At 32.4% G+C, this 23,824-nt stretch overlaps 1 protein-coding gene and 1 pseudogene across 1 annotated transcript; one reads left to right on the forward strand and one right to left on the reverse strand.

The window, feature by feature from the left end:
* The first annotated feature begins 9,451 nt into the window (after window positions 1-9,451).
* LOC124828146 (rho GDP-dissociation inhibitor 1-like) lies at window positions 9,452-11,178 on the forward strand. The gene is made up of 5 exons (XM_047301376.2): window positions 9,452-9,898; window positions 10,028-10,094; window positions 10,441-10,659; window positions 10,755-10,879; window positions 10,953-11,178. Exons 1-5 carry the CDS (start codon window positions 9,677-9,679, stop codon window positions 11,031-11,033), a joined length of 714 nt encoding a protein of 237 aa, XP_047157332.1. The 5' UTR covers window positions 9,452-9,676; the 3' UTR covers window positions 11,034-11,178.
* Window positions 11,179-17,729: 6,551 nt separating this feature from the next.
* Window positions 17,730-20,258, reverse strand: LOC148206107 (uncharacterized; annotated as a pseudogene).
* Window positions 20,259-23,824: the final 3,566 nt, after the last annotated feature.

The following is a 23,824-nucleotide window of genomic DNA, read 5'->3' on the forward strand; positions in this document are numbered from 1 at the left end:
TAATTTCCGAAAAACGCAAATTTGGGTCAAATTTTCAACCTAAGACACGTCTAGCATTCATAAATTATTTTCAAAACTCTTAGAAGTTACCAGGATACCATAAAGCTTTCTTTTCCTTTTGAAACTTTAACCTGCAAAATAAAACAATAAAGTTTTGGTCCCCATAATCTCAATTGGGTCCTTTGAGGTTAGAGACAAATTACTTTATAACAGAAATCCAAACATATTTTCCATTAAGAACATCAAAATGTTTGATTCTACATTTGCTAGAAGTGTGCCCCTTTCATACAGTAAAAACATGTGACAACACATGGGTTTTTAAAATAAGTTGTTCCTTTTTCAACCCATACCCTACGTATTCTTCCAATTTGATTGTTCTTTTTATGCACACTTTTGTTTTTATAAACCTTTTTAACAAATATAGGTGTTTCAACATTATTATTTGTGGTTGCCACTTCAAGAAGATTTTCTAGAATATCAATATCAAGCATGTGACTCTTACATGAAAGACATTCAACAGGATGTTCAACATTTGAACACTCTTTTATTTCTAAATTACAGATTATATTTCTTAAACTAACTTCCTCATCTAATGCCTTCTCATATTTAATTTTCAAATCCTTAAACTCATTTTTCAATTTTTTATGAGCAACATCTAATTTTTCATATTCATTTAGAAATTCAAGAAAAGCTTTTTGTACGTCAAATTCACTAGTGTCAAGGCTAGAGCAACTTACTTGGCTTACAGTGTCATCAATATTAGCTGTCAAACACAACTCTTCATTGGAAACACTTGAACTAGTTGAGCTTAAGTCATTTTCTTCCCAAGCAACATAAGCATTCTTTTTCTTTAAAGACTTCTTTTCTTCACCCTTTTTGAGGTTTGGACAATCTGCATTAATGTGCCATTTTTCTCCACAACCATAACACCTGTAATTTGAAGAAGATCGTTGTTTCTTCTTCCAATCATTTTTAAATTTTTCCTTACCTTTAGATTTCATGAACTCGAAGAAATTTATAATCATGTGATTCATTTCTTCATCTTCATATTCCTCATCCTTTTCTGAACTCTTGCCTTTTGAAATTTCAGTTTTGAAGACCAGTGTTTTCTTCTTTCCTTGGACTTCCTCAGCACTCGGTCTATTCAACTCAAGCTCGTGCTCTCTCAACTTTCCAAAAATCATAGCCATAGGCATGGACGTCAAGTCCTGAGACTCAGTTATCGCAGTAACCTTTGGCTACCACGTCTTGTTCAAAGATTTCAGAATTTTAACATTTAAGTCGTTAGTGTCAAATTTCTTATTAAACCAAAAAGATGGTTGATAATATGTGTGAAGCGTTTTTGCACATCCGCGATGGTTTCACCCTGTTGCATCCTGGACATCTCATACTCCTGTATCAGGGTGTTCTTCCTAGCATGCTTCACATCGTCGGTTCCTTCATGAGTTACTTGAAGAACTTCCCACATCTCCTGAGCCGTTTTGCACACTGAAATCCTGTAAAATTCATCTAATACCAAAGCAAAGGATATTATATTGCGAGCTTTTATATCAAATTAGGCTCGTCTATTTTCTTCAGCAGTCCATTGAAAATATGGTTTTTCTTCTTCTACACCATTCAAATTTACAGTAGGAATAAAAGGACCATTCAAAACAACTTCCTAAATACCCCTATATATTAACTTTAAAAATATTTGCATTCTTATTTTTCAAAACACATAATTTTCGTCCGTAAACAAAGGAGGTCTATCAATTGAAGCACCTTCAACATACATTTGGTTATGACCGCCCATTTTCGAAAAATTTGAAAAACTATCAAAGCAAGCTCTGATACTAATTGTAAGTACCAGTGTTCGCGCAACGGAATGTTTTTAAGAGTGGAAAAAGCGTGTTACGGTCAATAGTTAAGATAAAAATGGTTCTTTTAAAAATTGTGTTTTTCACTTAGGACTTTTATCGAACAGTTGGTAATGGCAAGAACAGAGTAAGAGAAGATCACAGAAAATATTTTATCCTAGTTTGAATCAAAAGATTCTATGTCCAGTCGTTAATCACTATAAACAGTTATTACCTTTTTCACTAAAATATTGTTGTTATAATTACAATCAGATGAATAAAAATAAAAAATAGGAAACACCTTCCTTTGACAAACGAACAGAAGAACCTGCTCAATCAACTTGAAGATAACCGCTTCAACCTTAAACACCCTAAGCGCAACCTTCTCCTATTCATAATACTTGATTTGAGCACCTGTAACACTTGACAAATTCCTCATAACATATTTGTATCAAGTGGATTAGATCCATTTTCACTCACAAAGAGCTTCCCTTAGGCACACAACTCTAATACTCTCAAATGAAAAGTTACTTTCTAAGAGCTGTGAAGACCTATATTTATAAGCCAAGGTTCAAAAAATGAAAAGACACCTCTCAATTGCCAAATATAATCGATTATCATAAGTGATAATCGATTATTTGTGTGCGTTATGGGGTTTTCAAAGAGTGATAATCAATTATCCTGAGGAATAATCGATTATTTGCGCGACTTAGGCAATACTGACTCGGACTGAAATAATCGATTATTCTGAGCAATAATTGATTATTTGCGCCGAGCAACTCTTTTCCACACAGGCTCGTGATAATCGATTAATACACCAAATAATCGATTATCTCGCAAAGACTCTCTAAATAAGAAAACTTCTAGGTGTTTTTACATCAACAAAGTTATTCCTATACAATTAATTCTACAAAATGCTTTTAAAGTGAATATAACAAGAGTCTTCAAGTTCTTCATCTTATAGCATCATCTAAATCATAATATCTTCAAGACACTAGTGCTCCTCATTGGTCACAAAATCTTTATAGTGGAAAGTTTTTCAATCTAAGGTTGATTGGAAGAGACTGGATGTAGGCATTTAGGCCGAACCAGGATACTGTGTTTGTTTTCTATCCTTTAACTCTTTACTGCATTATTTTTGTAATTTTATTGTGCGCTTAAAGATCATTCTAAAGATTCCAAAAGGATAGTAAAAGAAATCGTTTTTATTGAAAACCAATTCAACCCCCCCCCCCCCCTCTTGGTAAGAGAAATAAGGCATAATTTTTCTTACAAATATGAAAATACCTAAGCCCAAAAGAATTGGATAGATAGAAACATAAATGCTAGAAACAAAATTTCCAAATCATCCATCAACGTAGAAAATCCTTAAGGAAACACATAGGAAAACAAGTAGGATAATACCTTCCAAACGTAGTGCTAAACGACTCACAAGTCAAAGCGTCGAAAGAGAGTTATGCTAAACACGTAAGTTATCTATACCCAAGGGTACTCAATTAAACTCTCAAGAAGCAAAAAGGTGTCAAGATAATTCTCTAACCAAACCCTATATAAGCCTTAAAAAGATTAAAAACTGACAAAAGAAAGAAACATGTTAAACACTCAAGCTCTAAAAGGAATTATTCTTAGAAAAAGCGTTTACATAAGCCTAGACGATACCATAAGCTAAAAATTTTTACTTCGTCCAATGATGAAGTTCCAACTCAACACTTGGTATCTTAGAAAAAAGCTTCATTGATAAACGCTACTGATAACTCCCTAGTTTTGCATTCTTTTTAGGTGTTTAGGAGTTTATGTTAGTCTATTTTAGTCTTTAATTGTGTAGAATAGGACAGTTTTAAGTTTTTCTTTAAATTCTTTAGTTTTCTATAATTTTAGTTAAAAAAAGGTTTTTAGGTATATTTTTAGTATTCTTTGTAAATAAGTAGGAAATTAATACTTTCTAAAAAATTCTTTCGATAAAAAAATGTTTTGTTTTAATTGCATAATTTCTCTTCTTTTTCTTATATGCATTCTAACCCTTTAATTCAATAACTTTTTTGGACTGTTTTGGGCAGGGGTAAATTGGGCTGAAATGAAACTGCACTGGGCCGCTTGGTATGAACTACAAAGATGCTGGTCTGCTGCAGATGCAATTAAATTGGAGTTGTACTGGTATGATTGGGCCGCTGGCTGATGTGCACAATTGGGTTGCTATGATTGGGTCGTGCAATGCTACTATTTTTGGACTGTAGATGGTCATTGAGCAAGCTGCTGCACTTCTGCAATTGGCATTGAGAGGCTATTTGAAGCAGGAAGTAGTTGTGCTATTGCGTTAGAATTTTTGGGTCGCTATACAACTTTGTTTGAGGCTGATTTAGCCTGTTCTGATCGGGCCAATGTGATTGGGCTGTGGATTAGTAAAACGACGTGTTTTTTGCAGTTGTTGTTCAGGGGTTCTTTATCGAGGACCTCATTTGAGAGAAACACTCTCTCAAGCACATTTCAATTTGGGAAGGGCAACCCACGTGCTAGGGTTCAAGTGAGAAGAAGAGAAGACTTCGAGAGCTCCATGGCTTGCGATTTCTGAACCGACGAGACCCAAAGCGCATGTGCGGAGGCTGAAGCGGTAATAAGGTAGAAGATGCCGGAGCTGCCCGTTCAAGTTGATCGGAGGACAAAGATGATAACAGTGTGAGCAAAGAAGGCTGGTCGTCCGATCAAAAGCTTGAAGTGAGGAAAGCAAGTTTCCTTCTTTACTTTTCCTCTTTCTTTTCTCTTTTCTTTTAAGACCCTATATAAAGGGGTTTCTGTAATAAACTTGAGATACCTTTACACTTTACACACAGACTTCACGGTTTACGCTCTTTAGAATAGGATTTGTATGCTTTCGTAGAAGTAGGGTTTTTGGCTACTGGATTTCACCTTGAAGCTCGCGAGAGTGACAATTGTGAGTGGTTTGGTGAGTTCGGTAGTATGTGAATTTCTTGTTCATGTTAATAAAGTTCAATTTCGTCTTTCTTTCTCATTTCTTATTTGCGTTTCGATTTTGTTCTTTGCTTTTGATTCTTGCATTTGTTATGTTTTGAGAAATCGAGTTGAACTCGTAACTCTACACATCTGTTATATGCATTAAATCTTCTTTCTCTTTAAATGTTCAAATTTCCAGTTTCCAGTTGTTTCCCGTTTTTCTTGTATCATTGTTTCATAGCCACTGTTTTCATTTGTATGATTAGTTAGATTCAATCTTTTCATCACTTTAGCTTAGGTTTTATTTTCCTACATTTTATTTCTTCTTTTCTTTTTAAACAGATATCTTTTCTTATTTTCATTTGATTTCTTTATTCTTTTCTTTTTAATTTATTTGTTTAATTTCTTTTCCCCACATTTACAAAATAAAAGCAAGAATTAATCAAACACTTTAAACTTAATTCTAGTCGAGTCTTTGGATTGATACCTAGGTTGTCCCTATATTTCATTAGTGGGGAAACTTAGTTTGTTTTTGATTTTAGGCGAAAAATATCAGTTTAATAGCTACTTCAACAGTAGAAAATTGAAAAAACACTTTGTTGTTCTAAACAAACATTAAATGTTATTAAATGCCTAACATTCAAAAACAAAAAAAGTAATAAGAGATAAGACATATCTACTGCATGCACAATCTACTTTATTCCTTGCAGATAGCCTATTACACACATCTACTACTTTATTTGAAATATATTAGAAGTGGAAGTTAGAAACAAAAGAGACATTTACAAAATATTCTCTTCATAAGAAGAAATGTCTAAAAGAAAGTACAACCTACTTCAAGCAAAGTACTAAAAAAGCACACCTGCTCTGTTAACTTTAACCAACGATTGCTTCACACGAAAGAAAGAGAAGACACAAGATTCAAGGCCAAGAGCTCAGTCTAACAAATATTATTTCAAATAGATTTTAAATAGAAGATCACACAAAGGAAGAAACAATAGGATAACACAAGAGAAAAGCTTACAACGAAAATATTCATCCTACAAAAAACGTTTAAAAGAGACATAAAAAAGCTCAAGAAAAAGAAAATATCTGAGTAGAGAAAAAGAAGAATAGTTAAGCAACACTCTCGAGTTTCATTGTAATATTTACTTACTATTGTAAGAAGAGAGAAAACAAGAAAAGAGAGAAACACCCAGCGAGTCTCTAGATTGTATTGTATTGTACATATATCCTCTTTACAAGAGTAATAGTTTAAACGACATGTAAGCAATCATTGATTTCAATTTTGAAGAGAATTAAAACACTTGTTGTTGAAACTCTAAGGAATTAAGGAAATCTAGGCTGTAGAGGATAAAACGATTGTCTAGTACCTGGAATGGTGTGAATACTCAACCAGTCTATGGTAACAGAAGGTTATTTGTTGACTAGGAATACCATGAGTGGTGAAGAATATTGCACAACTAGAAGTGAGTGAAACTCAACAGCGTATCGGTGGATACCAGAATATAAGGATACCAAGAGTGGTGAGAATACTCACTTGTAATCTTGTTGAAGATTATAGTGGAACCCTCTGTGGATAGAGGAGACTGAACATAGCTCAGTTGGAGTGAACCAGTATAAAAAAATTTGTGCATTTATTATTTACCTCTGCCTAAATGCTTCTTTTATAAACTTGCAGTTGCACTTTAGTTGTACAAAACAAGAATCTTCTCATACTAAACGATTGTTCTTTAACTAAGGAAGTTCTTAAAGACTCTAAATATATATATATATATATATATATATATATATTCTAAATATCACGTGAAAAGAAATTATCGTTTATAATCACTTACAAGTCGAGCGTCTAACAATTACTTCATAAATCTTATACTTGACGAACGTGCTATATTAGAAGGGTTGCGAAAAGATTTTTCCATCAACGCTATTCAACCCCCTCTTCTAGTGATTTTTAGGTACTTGGGCATCAAATGTTCTTACCAAGGTCCTGAGTGTGGTCCTGTGAACAAGTGGCGTGATCCAAGTGGCTTTGAAATCTCTAGAGTGTACTACTAAGGGTTAGATCATGAGAGAAGATCCACCTACAAAAGACTCTCTTATACTCAAGTTAGTAAGAGAGTTTTAGGATATATGAGAATAAAGTAATGAGTATGAGAATGAGTTTGTCTTTCGAGTGGAATATCAATTGTATTTATAGGATTAACATGGATTGTGGAGCTATTGATACGATTCTATCTAGGAAAGAGTATGATCGTTTCTGAATTTGAATCCTCAAGAGATACAACAAAAATAAATCAAACAAGATTGTGAAATAAGATAAGAATGAGACGCCACAATCTAACAAATTGATAAGTCAAGTGTAGATTCGCTAATCTTTCATAAGAATTAGAGTTCTAATCGAAAAACCAAGAAAATTCTCTCTTAAATAATGTAAAGGCGTATAATATGACTCAAAAGTGTTTACATAAGCTTTTGTTACCTCTATATATAGGCACATAAGTTTAAAAAAACCTAAAAATCCTAAAATAAAGCCCAAAACCCAAAACACATAAAAATTACAGAAAACAAAAAATTCCAGACGTAGACTTTCGCCTAACGAGACATGCTTGCCCTACAAATTTAACATTTTATAAAATTAAAATAAAATTACAATTTATTTAATTTCCTAAATTATTCTTCATTTGTGTCATGATCTTCATGTTCTTTAAGTTCTCTCCTTCATGGAACATTATAAGATTTAAGGAGACGTGGCTTGATCTTTAACCTTATCACATATCTTTTGAATTGCAAACGGTCTTCCTCAAGTTTTTCTCATATATGTTCAAGAGATAGTTCTCCATCATATCCTCCTTCTTGAAGAGGATGTGTCCCTAAATTTGTATCACTTGATGATTCCTTATCATTCTTCGCTCTTTGGAGAGAATTTGACCTAAATTTTAGAAGATCCTACCCACAAAGTGTTGAACATTTAAATATTTTCATAAGCGTTTAGAAAGCTTTTTAAGACGAAAGTAATGATGAAGACTTATTTTTATACTAGTTCACTCTAAACTGAGCTACATCTAGTTGTCCTTTAAGCACTGTTGAGGGATTCCACTGATCTTTAAAAGATTACAAATGAGTTTGACTAGTCTCTGTTTTACAAAACAACCCAACTAATTAGACGAGTTTCACCATTCCTGGTTTTGTACTAGTCCAACTGACTAGAACGTTTAACTTCACTGAGTTACACTAACAAATATTTTAATTCACTTCAGAATATACAAAACCACAAAGTGTTTTTGAAAAACAAGTATAGATGATTACTTTCGTAGGGAGGATATATTTTTCAATATAATGAAGATTTGAAATATTGTAATAAAGCTTTTCTTTTTCAAAGAGAAAGTCTAGATAATGTAAGCTTGAGAGAGAGTGAAGATAGCGTAGCGTAAGAGCAATAATAATTCTTGATGCTTTTTGTCTTCTCTTCATGCATACCTCTTTATATAGATTTTTTTGAAAAAGATTCGTCACTTTGAGTATTTACGTTCACATATGGGTAGCCTTTAGATACGAAGTCAGATGCTATGTTTCTTGTTGTAGAGGCAACTGTGCTGCTAATACGGATGCATCAGACAAAAAGCATTAAGGAAACTATCGTACATGCGTTTGAAAGCGTTAAATGTTCTTAAGTGTTTAGGCATCGTATGTGTACAATAAACATTAGAAAAAGAGAGTACTATTTCGTACATACGTTGAAAGCGTTAGACGTTCTTAAGAGTTTATGCATAGTATGTGTACTAGCGTTTAGAAAAGTCTGTTTTGAATAACGTTTAGCCTTTAGGATAGTGTTTACACATATGGCATTTAGTGTGTATATCCTAGATAGTTTATTTGATAGACGTTATTTCATTAGACAGTTATGTTAAACTTGAAAACAAGGTTTGTTTAGATGATCTTGTCTTAACACATCTGCATTTGATGTTGTAATGTCGTCGTTGGGTTAGTGTGTGGTGACCATGGGAATATGAGGCCGAGGAAGCATTTTACCGAGGCCCAACAGTGGACGCTAATATTCTTACCTTGATGTTGAGCGTGGACTTGTGGAAAGGTGGCAAGATTTTAATGGTGGTTTGATTGTTCATTTTGTCTTAAAAGGGCCTCCTGCTGTTGAGAGGAGGGAGATCCACATGCAAAAGACTTTTCGACGCTCAAGTTAGTAAGAAAGTTATGATATTTTAAAATAGAGTGAGAGTGATTGTTTATCAAGTGAACATTTCTTGAGAAATACTAGTTATATTTATAGGATCAATATGGACTATTGGCTTATTATTACAATAATACTTACCTTAAAAGTATAATAACAATATAATAAATAGTAACAAAATAATAAATAATAAAGTACCAAACTATTGAAATTTAGTTATAGTAAATAAATATAGTCCAAATAAACACATATTTTTTCAATAATGAAGAGGTTTAAATAACCTTATTAGTTCGTACTCTTTATTATGCATATTGAGTCTACTATTAACAATTATAAATGTTGTAATAATTGCTTTTTAAATATGGTAATTGTTTTTTTTCTTATTGGTAATAAAATACTGGATAACGGGATCTGAGTTTATTGGTTGTATAAACTTCTCCATCATTAGTGGTTCCCTACCAACTTTATTCCAACCGTTTTTCGTTACCTTCTTGTATTTCAGGCCCACATTCACCGTGTCACACTGTTTCCTTATCTCAAATTCAACAGCTAGTAATTTCTTACACATAACAAACCTCTGAATTGAAGCCTGTCAGACAGAATTATCGCAAAGCATAGCCAAGAGAGCTCTAAATTTGTCACAACTTGGAAGTGTGTCAATCAAATTTGAGACACCACTGTGTTTGTGATTTGGAGGTTGATAATGTCTGCTGCTGTTTCCGCAACCAAGGATGTTCCCTTCAATTCTCAGTTGGAGGAAGACCTTAAAAACAAAGGAACCAATAACAAGGTTGTTGGGGAAGCAGACCGTGTTCCTTACACTGAGGATGCGGAAGGAACTGAGTCAGAGGCAGAGGATGACCCCAAGTTGAAATTGGATCTTGGCCCTCAGTTTTCCCTCAAAGAACAGATTGAGAAAGACAAAGTAACATCCTTTCTCCGAATGTTTCTTCACTGCCCTGAGTTGCTTTTCATTAGTTTGTTATGCTTCCAACTGTTCATTGATGAAAGCTGTTCAATAATTCAACAATTTTTTCCTTTTTGTTTTCCTAAGGATGATGAAAGTTTAAGAAAATGGAAAGAACAGCTTCTGGGAAGTATTGATGTGTCTGCTGTTGGAGGTACTTCCCTTTTCATTTTGAGATGATGTGACATTATGGTGCATCTGTATTGAAAACTCTTGTTGAAGGTTGTTCTCTTCCTCCAGTTTAATTTCTTTGTTCACATAAAGCAATGCTCTCCTTTTTTTATTCACATGATAATCATTTTGTTTAGCTCAATCTCTTGAATCAACTTGTTTTATAACAATTTTTGGTGAAAAGTATTGCTCCTTGGTAGGCAAAAGCCTAGGATTGTTTAATTTTACTTTTTATTTCAACAATATTTGTATCATTAAGTTTCATTTCAGCTCACTATTTTTGAGTCATGAAAAATCTTAAAGGCAAAAGTTCTTGTATTGTAATTCAGAGAACAAAGAGCCAGAAGTGAAGATAGTGAGCCTCACCATAATATGCCCAGGGAGGCCTGAGCTGATTTTACCAATTCCATTTACTTCTGATGCGAAGAAGAGTATCTTCATTCTCAAGGAAGGAAGTCAATACCGCTTGAAATTCTCCTTCACTGTCTCCAACAACATTGTTTCCGGCCTCAAATACACCAATGTTGTTTGGAAAACTGGGGTTAGAGGTGAGACATAGATCCCCTTTTGTGTCTTGTTGTAGAGTAATTAAACATCTATGTTTTGAATTATCTTAATGGCTTTCATGAACTAATTGAAACAGTGGACAACACCAAAAAAATGTTGGGAACTTACAGCCCAAGGCAGGAACCATATACGTATGAATTGGAAGAAGAAACTACCCCTTCAGGGTTATTCGCTAGGGGAACCTATTCAGCAAGAACCAAGGTAAAATTCAAACTACTTCACTATATGTTGTTTTTTGTTGGAAGAACTAACTAATTTTCTTTTTCTGTTTCAGTTTGTAGATGATGATCGCAAAAGCTACTTGGACACAAATTACTACTTTGAAATTCAGAAGAGTTGGCCTACACCCATTTAAGATCGAAGGGTAATTTATTGGTGGATTTTCTTTCCTTTGTCATGTTGTATCTTTCTGGCATATTGAATCCTGCTTTTGTTTACTAATCCAGAGAGTGTAGTTGTGCACATGCATGATAAATGATGGTGCAAATCCTATCCTTCTATTTTGTATGGTTCCTTTTTCCATTCTAATAGCTAGAATTCATATAAAAGGAAATGCTAGTGAAAATCACACTCATTCCACCTAAGATCTCTCTGAGTTAATTGTTATTATCTGTTAGAAGTGTCTGAGGTGTGAAGGAATTGGGGTGGAAATGGACCCCATGTGGATAAAGGAACAAATATCCTCAACTACTGCTTCTTCTTTCTCAAAAGCTCCATCAATTCTTTGATGGTCCAGAAGCTTTTGGCAATCAGGACCACATGCTGATTGCTAACGCTAGAAATTTAAAAAAAAAAATACTGGGAAAGTAAAGTTTCCGTTGACATAATTTATCATGAAGATTGAGGACACGAAACCAATTTTTATACTCTGTGGAACACTGTCTATAACATTTTTAAAGTGCCTTTCGGGTTTATTTTAATATTCCTAGTTCTTTTGTAAGTTGTTTATCAACTTAAGGCGATTCCAGATTATCTCACCAAAAGTGACTGATCAATTTTCTAATAAAAATTAATTATAAACGAATTAATGAATTTGTTTATATCAACATCTTTTTGTAGAGACGTGTCTTATTCGTATAGTCAATGATAATTTTTTTAGTTAATGGTTTTGATATTTTTTTCCACCAACTCTAATTGAAGAAGTAACTAAAAAAAATAAAAATTCTAACTCCAAAAAGTTATGTACCTTCCTCAATTCTGAAATCAAATACGGCACGCATGTTCTGGGCATCGTTTTCAATGTGTTTGCGAGGAGGAAACCATTTATGAGATTTTCTTCTTAATTTATAGCATTTGGTTAAAAAAAAGGGATAGAAAGGAAGTTTTTTGTTTTTTTTTTTTGGAGATTAAAGTTTTATATTGAATGTTTTCTATTCTTTTAAAATGGAAAATTGTTAAAGTAAAAAATAAAGATTAGAAAAACTTTTCAAAAAATCAAGTCAAAATTATTTAAAAGTCTGAGTTGAATGGTATTGATTGTTGTGATGCATAAAGGTAAATAATTAAAATTTATTATAATTTTAAGAAAAAATATTATAAATGTTTTACTCGAAATTTTAATACTTGGCCTTTAAGTTATTAAAACAGCTGGTCAAAAGTGAATAACTTACAGTGTATACTTAAACTCAAAATTTAGTAATATTAAGTGTTTCGGGTATGTGGTTAGATCTCATAATCAATAATTTCTTCACATTTTTCTTCTAAGTTTTTTGTTACAAGGTTTTCTCGGGTTCTTTTTATTCTAACTCCAAACCGCATGGGTGTATATCTCTCATAAACACTTCAACACTTAAGTCAATTAAGTCAAGTTAAATGGTCGATCGATTTCCATAATAAAGTCTTAAATTCGCTTAAGTCAATTAAGTCAAGTTAAATGGTCGATCAATTTCCATAATAAAGTCTTAAATTCACAATAAATGCAATCACCTACATTCTTACCTTACTTTATTTATAGGTTTCAAAATAGACTTTTATATGCAGTTGACCTAATTGCAACCCAAAAGTCCATAAATGTGTTTTACCTGTAATTGTGTTCAATTAATAATGTAGACGCCTAATGGGTGTTTGACCGAACGAGTCACTCTTTGGGGTAACCATTTAGTTTGTAGAGAACAAGCGATGATGAAAATGTTGACCCTTTAATCAAGTGTTCATCTAGGAGCGTTGATCGTCCAGTTAAGAGATGACTGGTCGGTCATACGATACATTAATAATTTCAAATTTGTATAAATACTTTTTAAAATTTAAATATTTTAAAATTATAAATAATGGATTGATTTAATAATTTTAAATATCAATAAATTACTAACAAGTTGTAATTTGTTGAAATTATGCCGTTAATTAATTCTTAAACCTCGTATTATTTGTTCACCTGTAATTAATAATCCAGAAATTTTTTTGACAAGATAACCTAATTGTTTTTATCATAACAGATAACATCAAACTTTAATGAACTAATAATTTTATCTAAGTAAATGGTTAGGACAAAAAAATGTTATATCAAAATATTAGTTGAGACTATCAACAAATTCATCTAGCTAATTGCATGTATTTTGAGCAAACTGCCAAACACAAATCAAGTTACAAACTAACTCCAACTAGTTAGAGTTAAGTTATGCACCCAACCATCTCATGATTCCATAATAAAAAATGGTTTGCATCTTCATCTCATTCATGAACTTTCCGCCAATACATGTCAGACACCCTAGTTGTTTAACATTCAGTACATACCTTTGGTTTACATACTTGAAATATAACATTACTTGAATATTTTGTGAGATTAAGTGTCTTGAGAATTTGGTACTCTTAAGTTCTTGTCTTGAACTGCTTCTCATATAAAACAATGTGTGATTCTTCAAAGGTGATATGTTTTCCGTCTTTCTTATCTTATCCATTTCCTTTTCATTTTACATTTTTATTTTTACACTTTTATTCTGTATGTTTCCTCTATGGTTTCTTTGGTCAATAATTTTGGTTCAAATTCTTCTAAGAATTCATAAATCCTTCAAATGTTAAGAAAAACTTATTTCTCCAGACTTTAATTAAAAAAACCTTCCAAACACTGAGAAAAGAATTTTATAACACTTGTAAATCATTACAAGATTAGCCTACTCTAATACTATAGAAAAAAAAATTTATAATAGAGAAATTGAAAAGAATAGTATATATAATATTTTCATTTTAAAAACCTAATATAATCATGATAGTGAATACCTACATTAAAAACCAAAACAAACTACTAGTCGTCAAAAAAACATTTTTATTACAATTATCAATTATACTTGTAAAGAAACAACTAATTACACCTGACAGTATGAAGTATAAATGTGTTAATATGGTTTTCTTTTTCATCATACAATTAAAAAAAAGTATAATATTACAAGTTTATCATGGTTCACCAAATAAGACAAGTTACATATATTAGGAAACAAAAATTTTACAATTTTTTAAGAAAGTCAAATACATCAAATTTCTTTATTTTCAAATTATTTCATTTAAATATATTTTTGGATAAAGTATTTAATTTCAATTATTTTTAGGTAAAGTTTATCAATTGCGAACAAACACACAAACTTCTTGATATTAAATAATATTTAATAATTCAAAAATATAAGTTGTATTATACAATATCGAGATCATCTCATCCAAGAACACAATTGCACTATGTTAGACTAAGTTCAGCTTAGTCGATAACACATTAGTAGTTATGTGCGACCGATGATCATTATGGTCATAGATTCTCAACATCATGTCAACCTAGACAATATGGTAATGACTCTTCCCGCCTTTATGACAGGGCATTCATTAGCATTTACTAGCATATTTAAATCTTCCTAAAACAATTTAACATAATTAATTAGGGTCATAGGTATATAAAGGGTCTCACTTTTCAAGTAAAGGGTATCTTGAATATTATTCACTTATCCGGGTTACCTAGATTATATTGACTAACTTGAGCATCAAAGTGTTTGTAAGTATCCACCCTCTTAATAGAAAATGCCCCAACCATGGCTAGAATGATTAAAGAATATTAGGTTTCACCTGAACTAAGCAAGCCCAAGTTGATGTTCATTTGGGATAGGAAGATGTGAAGACCTAATATCAGATTCTTTTTTAAATATTAGAGTAGTAATATTTTATAGGCTTTGTATTATGGACCTAGTAGCATAGAATTTATTGGGGCCTTCTATTAAGTCATAGTTTGGGCTTAGGACTAATAGTCTAATTTAGGCCTAAAATGATATACGCCTAACTCTGGGCTGAGGTTGGACTGCATGAATTAGGTTTTCTTAAACCCTAATTTGACACAAACTTGGAGAGTAAGTCGCCTCCTTGTACTCAAAACGGTAAGGAGAGTGTGAGTGCTTAGCTGGCAAGTCACACCTTAAACATGCTCTCTTTTGGCGTCATTTTTCAAATTTTAAGACTAGTTTGAATTCAATTTTGGATCTCCTTTTCGGAGACCACTTTAGGATTTCTTGTCTTGTAAATAAAAGTCTCTCCCTTTGTATTTTTTAGCTTGAGTTTGAGTAATGAAATGTTTCCCACTTGTATGCACATGCCTCTTGTTTGGACTCACCTTAGAGTAGAATATTCTCTAGACTACTCTAGCTTTCTTTCCAGGAGTTGGTCTCACCTCTCTTAGGATTCCTTAAGATAAAATAAACCAAAACACCTCAATCCTCCATCCTTCTCTTAGCTTTTAAACCACTCAGCCTTATGCCTTCATCATCTTCCACCATGGATACGAGCAAGCTTGGAGGAAGGCCATCATTTGTTATCTAGAGCCTTAGTTGCTCACATTCTACAAGATCTTAGTGCTTTTCCTCCATTTGATTTTCAATTTCGTATTGTTCATATCTTATTTACATTTCTTGATGTGTTTTGATTGATTTAATTTGTTTTCATTTATTTCTTGTTTGGTTCAAAGCTTTTAGGTAATCATTTGTGTTTCTACCATTTGCTTTTTGATTTTCTTTGAGTATTTCTTCATTTTATTTAGTGCATTTGCTTTATCTTTGAGTCTTTAAGATAAATTTAGATCATTAAGGATATATTTTATATTTAATCAAGTAAACATGTTTACATGAATGGATGCATGCTCTTTATTTTTCTCACTCCTAGTTGTAAACTTTCCCTCGCTATAAACTCCCCATAAGTTTAATAACCTAAGGTGTTTATCATTTCCTTCTCCCCCTTATTTGATAAATATGAAAAGGGTAAGGGAGGAAGGAAAGCATCATGATCCTAAGAAAGCAGAAGAAAATATTGAAGGGAGTGGATGGGACAAAGGATTAGTGACAGTTTGAGATGATGTTATTGACACTAGAGGGCTTTGTCGGATTCACTTCCCCGTTTTCTGTGCATAATTTGTCAGATAAGCTTGAGGAGGACCAACGTTTCATAGAGCCTTTAGTCATCGTTTTCTTGTTCATTAAATTCCATTGGCCTATGAGTTCTTTTGGATTGATCCAATATGCAAGGTTGAGTCCTATGAGATTGGTAGAGACTTTAGAGTTCCTAATTGTGAGCATTGAGAGTGAGAGATAAGGATAACAAAATTCTTCTTTGAGTTTTCTTGACCTAGGGTTTTATAACAAGGAGATGTGAATGAATTGAGATTCAGGTTGTGATTTTATAAATAGAAGGAGTTGGTTACTTGTGAGAGAGGTGAAAGTTTTTCGGAAATGATGATTAAGGGGTCATAATTGCCATTAAATCGCAATTAATGCATTTGTACAGTTAGGTAGATTTGTTAGAGATTTGAGATTATCTCTAGATTTTTCTTCTATCTTAGAAGGTCCTACGTTAAGCTACCTATGTTGGGCTTAGTACTAAACACCTTTATGCATGTAATATGAAGTTTCTTCAGATGATATGTCTTACACGATGCAAATGATTAGGGATGACAAAATTCGCAAGTAAAATCCGTAGTGGTAGTTACTATCCGTGAATATTTACTACCCGCGGGTAATGGGTAGCGGGTATTTTAATACCCGCTTCTAAACGGGTCGGGTACGGGTAGTATATTACCCGACCCGCAGGTACCTGTTACCCAGAAAAAATAAAAAAAATTAATTTATATATTTTTTGATTAAATTTAAATAAAAATAAAATAAAATTATATTTAATTAGGTTAAATTTAATTAAAATTAAATTTTAATTTATATTTAATTTAATATTATATATATATATATTAATTTTATTTAAATTTTATTTTAAAAATGTATAAAATATTTATTTTTATTTTTTACGGGTATCTGCGAGTAACCGCGAGTTTTAAAGTACCTGTGGGTATTTTTTAAATGGGTACTCACGCAGGTAGTGGGTCGGATAACGGGTACAGTTTTATCTACGCGGGTCGGGTTGTGGGAGGCACTATCCGTAACCGACCTGACCCGTTGTCATCCCTACAAATGACTATAACATCTTTAGACGAAATATCTTCAGATGTTTTCACTACAAAAAAGTTGTTATTTAGTGGAGGTTTATTTTCCATTTTGCAGAGGTTTTTACCCTCCGCAATTAGAGTCGTCGTTATTAATTTGCGGGGGTTTTCAATGACCCCTGGTATCCAATTTATATTGCAGAGATCTTTTTGTTGAGGGTTTTAACCTCTTCTATTAGTGACTATTATTTTGTAGAGGTTTAAAACCTCTTTTATTTTACTCTATTTTAGTGTAAAGATTAACCCCGCTTTTCTCAAATTTTTTTAGATTAATACCATATTCAATTTGACAATTATAATTTAAATGTTTTAAGTCGCCTCATTTGTACTACTTAGGTTGTGAGTTTACAACTTTATTTTGCTTATCTTACATGTCAACAATATTTATTTGTAACAAAATTCAAATACTATAATGAAGACAAAAAAGCATGACAAACTTCTTTTACCAAAGTCTTGAATTATATATCATTAAAACATTCAATTCTCAAAATCACCATACTATATAATAGTAAGTTAAATTGAATCATAATTACAACTAAATTCATAATTACTGAAAATTCATAGGCTAACTATAGTTTCATCCTAAAGGACATCATAAACTCCCTAAATGTTGCTAGCACCAGATGATCCTATTGTATCCAAAGAAGACTCGGGCTCATTTGCATCACCACCTTTCTGAAATGATAAAACAAAAATATTAATAGTAAAGAATGCTTATAATTAAAGTATATCAGGCACAATGCTTCAACTATATTTAGTAACTTACTAGAGGTTGACGATCAAAGAATGAGATCAATTCATCAGGAATCTTTCCTTCCTTCATTATCATGTATGCTTTAAATGCTGATTCTAAATTGTTGCACTTTTGTTGCCACTGATTAGAAGATGATGATGATGGGACAGTGGTAGATGAAGCAAGACTTAAATCTGAAAGTCGAAGTCTTGTATTCCTAAATGCATTAGTAGGAGCTGCTCCCAAACCCATACATCGTACTTTCCCAGAATGTTCTGGGCCTAACACTTTACCAACAACATCATTAGGAGAAACCTCTGATTCATTGGTAGTACTTTGAGTCAAACCCACTTCAATTTATTCCTATAGGCATATAACAATTTACAATTAAAAGTCTAAATATTGAAAAAAAAACATATTTGAAAATATAATATTATAATAGAACTAACCGCTATATCTTTTGCCGCGTCATTTACAAATGATCCATCATTTCTTTTATGAGTTTCAATGTATAGTTTTTCACGACTAGGCAGTTGTCCAGTTTCCATAAACTAAATGTAAAAAAGAAGAAGTTAAAATAAATAGTAAACTTTGAAAAATAGTAAAAACTGTCATGTTTACTAATATCCCTACCATCTGATGCCTTTTTCTTGAGAAAGGTTTAGAACCACCTGTATGAGGAGTTAGTTGCTTGTTGCGATTTTCTCTATATTTTTTTACACATCTCCTATGAGAGAAACAATTGTAAGTTAATATACCAATAAAATAAATTAAGTACACAAACAATTCACACCATTCAAAATAATGAAAATTATACCAGTGTTTCTGGTTTTAGACTATAAGTAACAAAATGAGCCCATTGAGTTCTTTCTATACCAGTTGGCACATTACTTATGATTTGATCTTTGGTTTTCGCTAGATCATAAAACTCATTCCATAAATTCTGCCTATGTGCAGCCCATTTTCTACCAAGAGTTAATTTACAATATCGTTGTGCATTAGCTTCAGCGATCCTAAAACAAAATCGAGGCTTTTGAAAAGAAGAAAACATAGTTAGTGTGTTAACATTTATAAAAAAATGAAAAATTTCAAAAGATAAAAGTCATACATGCATAATGATATATATACCTGCAACATTTCCTTAAAGCATTCCAAAAAATAAGTGTTAGGCATGCCTGGTTTTCCAGACCACCTTTCATAATTAATTGGAAACAAATTGCCATCAGTTGCCAATATACCACAGTATCCTGCAAGCACGCCTTGTCCTTCACCAATAGGCATGCCTATCTCATCAAACTCCACAATGATGCGTTCCCCAAAAGGTAAATTATTTACTTCTTTGACCTTGACCTTTATTTTCTTGAAAACTCCTTCTAAGTCTTTAACAATAAAACAACTTAGTCAATCATCACTACAATTTAAAAAATATGCATTCAGAAAAAATAAATATGACATATACCTATTGCATCAACAGTCCAATACGATAAAGATTGATGTCCAACTTGTTGTGTGGATGTTTCAGTTTGTTCTGTGTTTTCAGTGGGTAATGAGGATTCACATCCAACATGCGTGGATGTTTCAGTTTGTTGTGTATTTTCAGTGGGTAATGAGGATTCAAGTCCGGCATGTTGTGATGATGGTGGTTGGTTTTTCTTCTTCTTTGGGTTCCATCTAGATGTACCACAATGTTTGCATGTTTCCAAATCTTTTTCATCATCTCTTAAATATAACATACAATCATTCGGACATGCATCTATTTTGGTATAGTTAAGACCCAGTTTGTTGATGATTTTCTTAGCCTCATAAAAAGGAAGAGGCAACTTTGCTTCATTAAATGCATTTCTTAACAAATCTAAGATCATAGTCATTGCCTTGTCAGTTAATCTACACAAAACCTTGATATGATATAATTTGATTACAAATTCTAATTTTGTGTACTTGCTCCCATCACATAAGATCTGATTTCCATCATTGAGAAATTCATTAAATTCATTATGATTCTCCCTTGGCCTTTCATTCAGAACATTGTTTACACCCACAGGTTGTGAACCTATATTAGTACCTTCTTGCCTATAATGCCCAAATGCTTCATTTATCATTGTTTCCATTGGATTTTCAGAATGAAATGTCTCTTGTATATCATCTTCATTTCTTGAAATATCTTTTGTTTGTTTCTCACCGTGAAGATTCCATATAACATAATTTTTAGGAAATTGTTTTAAGATCAAGTGCTCTTCAACTTCGACTCTATTATGCCATTTCATAAATCCACATTTGGGACATGGGCATAGAATTGTATCTCCAATAGCCACATTCTCAAAAGCAAAATTTAAGAATTTTTCTAAACCAAAAGAGTATTCAATTGTATTTCGAGGTTTAGCAATCCAAGATTTATCCATTCAAAAATATTCCTAAACAAAATGAAATACACTACCACATCAAAAAGATAACAATATTCATGGAATATACAAACAAAGATTGAATTAATAAATAAAATGTTTTCAAATGAAATTAAATGTACTAACCTTAGTAATTGTGAGATTCCAAAGTTTGATGGCAGTCAAATAGTAGAACAACTCAGTAACACAGTAATAACACAATACCTCCCAAGCTTAGTTGTAACACCAGCTTATTAATAAGCACGTTTGTATCTGTGAACTACCTACAAAGTGGTTTAGGAGAAAAGCTGAAACTATAAGCTTATATTGCATTACTTGTAATTGGTGGTAAGCTTTGGAGTAATAGGTTTAGAGGGTAAAAACTCATATCCCAAAATAATTAAAATATTAAAGAGATATAGATTTTCAAGTTATAAAAGGTTAGTTTATTACTTAAAAAAAGAGATTTAAGTGTCAATTTTTCTTTTATATCATAGTTTTCCAAAATTATACCTTGACTTAAAAAACTAAATAACCAATTATATATTAAAAAACAATCCATAAACATTGCACCAACTATTGTATCATGCGTTAGTTTCAACAACTTATGTATTCAATCATTTTGACCAACATAAATATGCCACTGCTCCAAGACTTATTCATGCCTAGTGATAATTTGTTTTTAAAACCATATAAGAGAACTAGTTTTATATGCACTAAAACACCAACTTTTCCTCACTATTCCATTATATTTTTTCAGTAACCAAGTTTCAATACCCCCAGGCAATAACCAATACAATCATCACCATACTTAAAGCATCTCTGGAACAATTATAAAAGAAAGAGAGATTCCAATTTTTAAAGCACAAAATTTTCAAATAGCAAATAAATATACAATAAAAAACAATGGTTCTCTGGAACAATTATAAAAGAAAGAGAGATTCCAATTTTTTGAACTGTAGGTAAAGGGAGTTTGATCAAAGCTGTAATTAGATAAGGGAACAGGACAATTGTCCTCACAGGCTGCCATGTTGTCCATGATGGTGAAAGACGTGTTGGACCACAAAAGGAAGAAAACCTCTACATTTACAAATGCAATCAACAACTCTGTTCAAAACTAAAATCACAATTATACCCTTAATGGCTGACAAGATTGAACAACTGAATGCTGATGATGTATCTGCACAGGTACGTTCATACTTATTAATTTGATAGCACTAAACATACTTATTTATTTTCCCATTGCATATAACTTGAAAACAAAGTCACTGGCCAACCAAACAAATGATCAATAGTTAATTTCCAATTCAGACGTATATTAACCTTAAACAATATATAAATTTAGTTAGAGAATAATCCCTAAAATGATTCATTCATCTACTAAAAAAACTCTTTAAAAATTTCCCTTTCATTCACCGAATAGAGCACACACCAGACAATTATCAACAACAATTTTAAATCAAAAGGAATGTATATAAATTTAAAGCAAGAACCTTCTAGTACACCATCGATGTCGGGGAAAAAAGAGGGTTCATAAAAATACTAGGTTGAAGAATTAAACCTGTCCGCGAGCTGGCTTCCGCACCTGGCCTAACGACCACACTTTGCTGAACCTAGCCGGCGACCACACTTCGCTCAACCTAGACAACGACTACACAGAACAAAATGTGAGTTGCTATGAGTGGAACGGAAGTTGCTAAACTTTGGACGAAACTGAAGTGAAAATTGGGGGTTGAGATTTGGGGGGAAATAGGAAGAGATATTTTGGAGCAAGAGTCTGATGAAAGTTGGGAGCAAGGATTTGGTGAATAAGTTAAACTCCCGCTTAGGTTTTAGGAAAAAGGAAAAAAAGGGGGGAATTTTTTTGGAAAATATGATGTTAAGTGGGAAGGTTTAAATTTTTAATTAAGGAGGTTATAAACCTCTTAAAAGAAAAACTAAAACCCCTACAATTACTAGCAATCAGACAACTCATTGTAATAATTTTAAATAATGTTTATTTGTGGAGGGTTTTTATAACCTCCACAAAATAATCTCCATTAAATAATATTTTTTTTGTAGTGTTTAAACTAGATGTTATGCATAAGCAATAGACACATTGACTTAAACATTCACTCCATAAGTGTCATGCCCAAAAGCTTTATCAAATAATTAAATCTTTGGTTTAATAGCCAACTTTGTCCCTAGTTTGGTTGGCAAATCTAGATTTAGTCCCTTTTTATAAAAATGTTTAAAATTGGTCCTTACTTTTAAATTTTTGAGTCAAAATAGTCCCTTCTGTTAAGTATAACCAAACGGAGTTAATGGGTTAATGACGTGGCACTACTTATTGATTACGTGTCAAAAAATGTGCTTAAGTGTTGGTTAATTAGGAAATAAATTAAGGAAGAAAGGATTTTATTTAGAAAGGATTTTTTAATTGGGATTTGCCAACCAAACTAGGGACAAAGTTGACCAATTTCAAAAATTTGTTCCTCAATATTCACATATTGTAAATCAATAATTCCTTTTTGAACATAATCACGAATAAAGTGATGTTTTATTTCAATGTGTTTAGCTCTTGAATGCTAACATGGAATTTTTAGGCAAACTAATAGCAGCTTCATTATCATAAAGAATAGGACTCATAATATATTGATGACTGTAATCTTCTAGTTGATTCTTAATCCATAGAATTTTTGAGCAACAACTTGTAGCTAATATGTATTCCACCTCTACGGTTGATAGAGTAATCGTTCCTTGCCTCTTGCTAGACTAGGAGACTAAGTTTCCACCTAAGAAGTGGCATCCTCCACTTGTGCTTTTTTCTTTCGATCTTGTCTCCAGCATAATCAGCATCACAATATCACTATAGCATATACTTTTCTCTTCCTTTAAAGCACATACCAAGTGTTGTAGTTGGGTGCATTGGAGTCTTCATCTCCTTAGAATTTTCCAAATTGAAATTTTTAACCAGTTCTTTGACATATTTTGTATGATGCACATATATAGCATCTACCTCTTGTTTTATTTCCAACCTGAGAAAGAATCTTAGTTTAGCCATCATGCTCATTTCAAATTCATCTTGCATCATCTTGGAAAAATATAGGCAAAGATCTTTGTGAATAGCACCGAAAATGATATCATCAACAAAAATTTGTACTATAATGAAATCATAGTTGACATATTTTCGAAACAATGTTGTGTTTACTTTTCCTCTTGTAAAGTTGTTTTTAATAAGGAAGGAACTTAAGCATTCATACCAAGCCTTGGGAGCTTGCTTTAAACCATATAATGCTTTTAGTTTGAAAACATGATTTGGATAAAAAAAACTCAAAGCATGGAGGTTGTTTTACATATACTTCTTTGATTTCACCATTCAAAAATTCACTTTTCACATCCATTTGATTAGAGCTGTCAAAACGGGCCACCCGGCCCGACCCGACCCAGCCCACCACGGGTTGGTCACTTAATGAGCCAACCCAACCCGACTCATTTATTAGCGAGCCAGAAAAATTCGAACCCGGCTCGACCCACCACGGGTTGGTGGATAAACGGGTTGGCTGACTAACTCACTTAATTATAATTTTTTTTAAATAAAAAAATAC

The sequence above is a fragment of the Vigna umbellata genome, chromosome 1 (genome assembly GCF_029865625.1).
Source record: "Vigna umbellata cultivar VRB3 chromosome 1, Vumbellata_1.0, whole genome shotgun sequence".
Lineage (NCBI taxonomy): Eukaryota > Viridiplantae > Streptophyta > Magnoliopsida > Fabales > Fabaceae > Vigna > Vigna umbellata.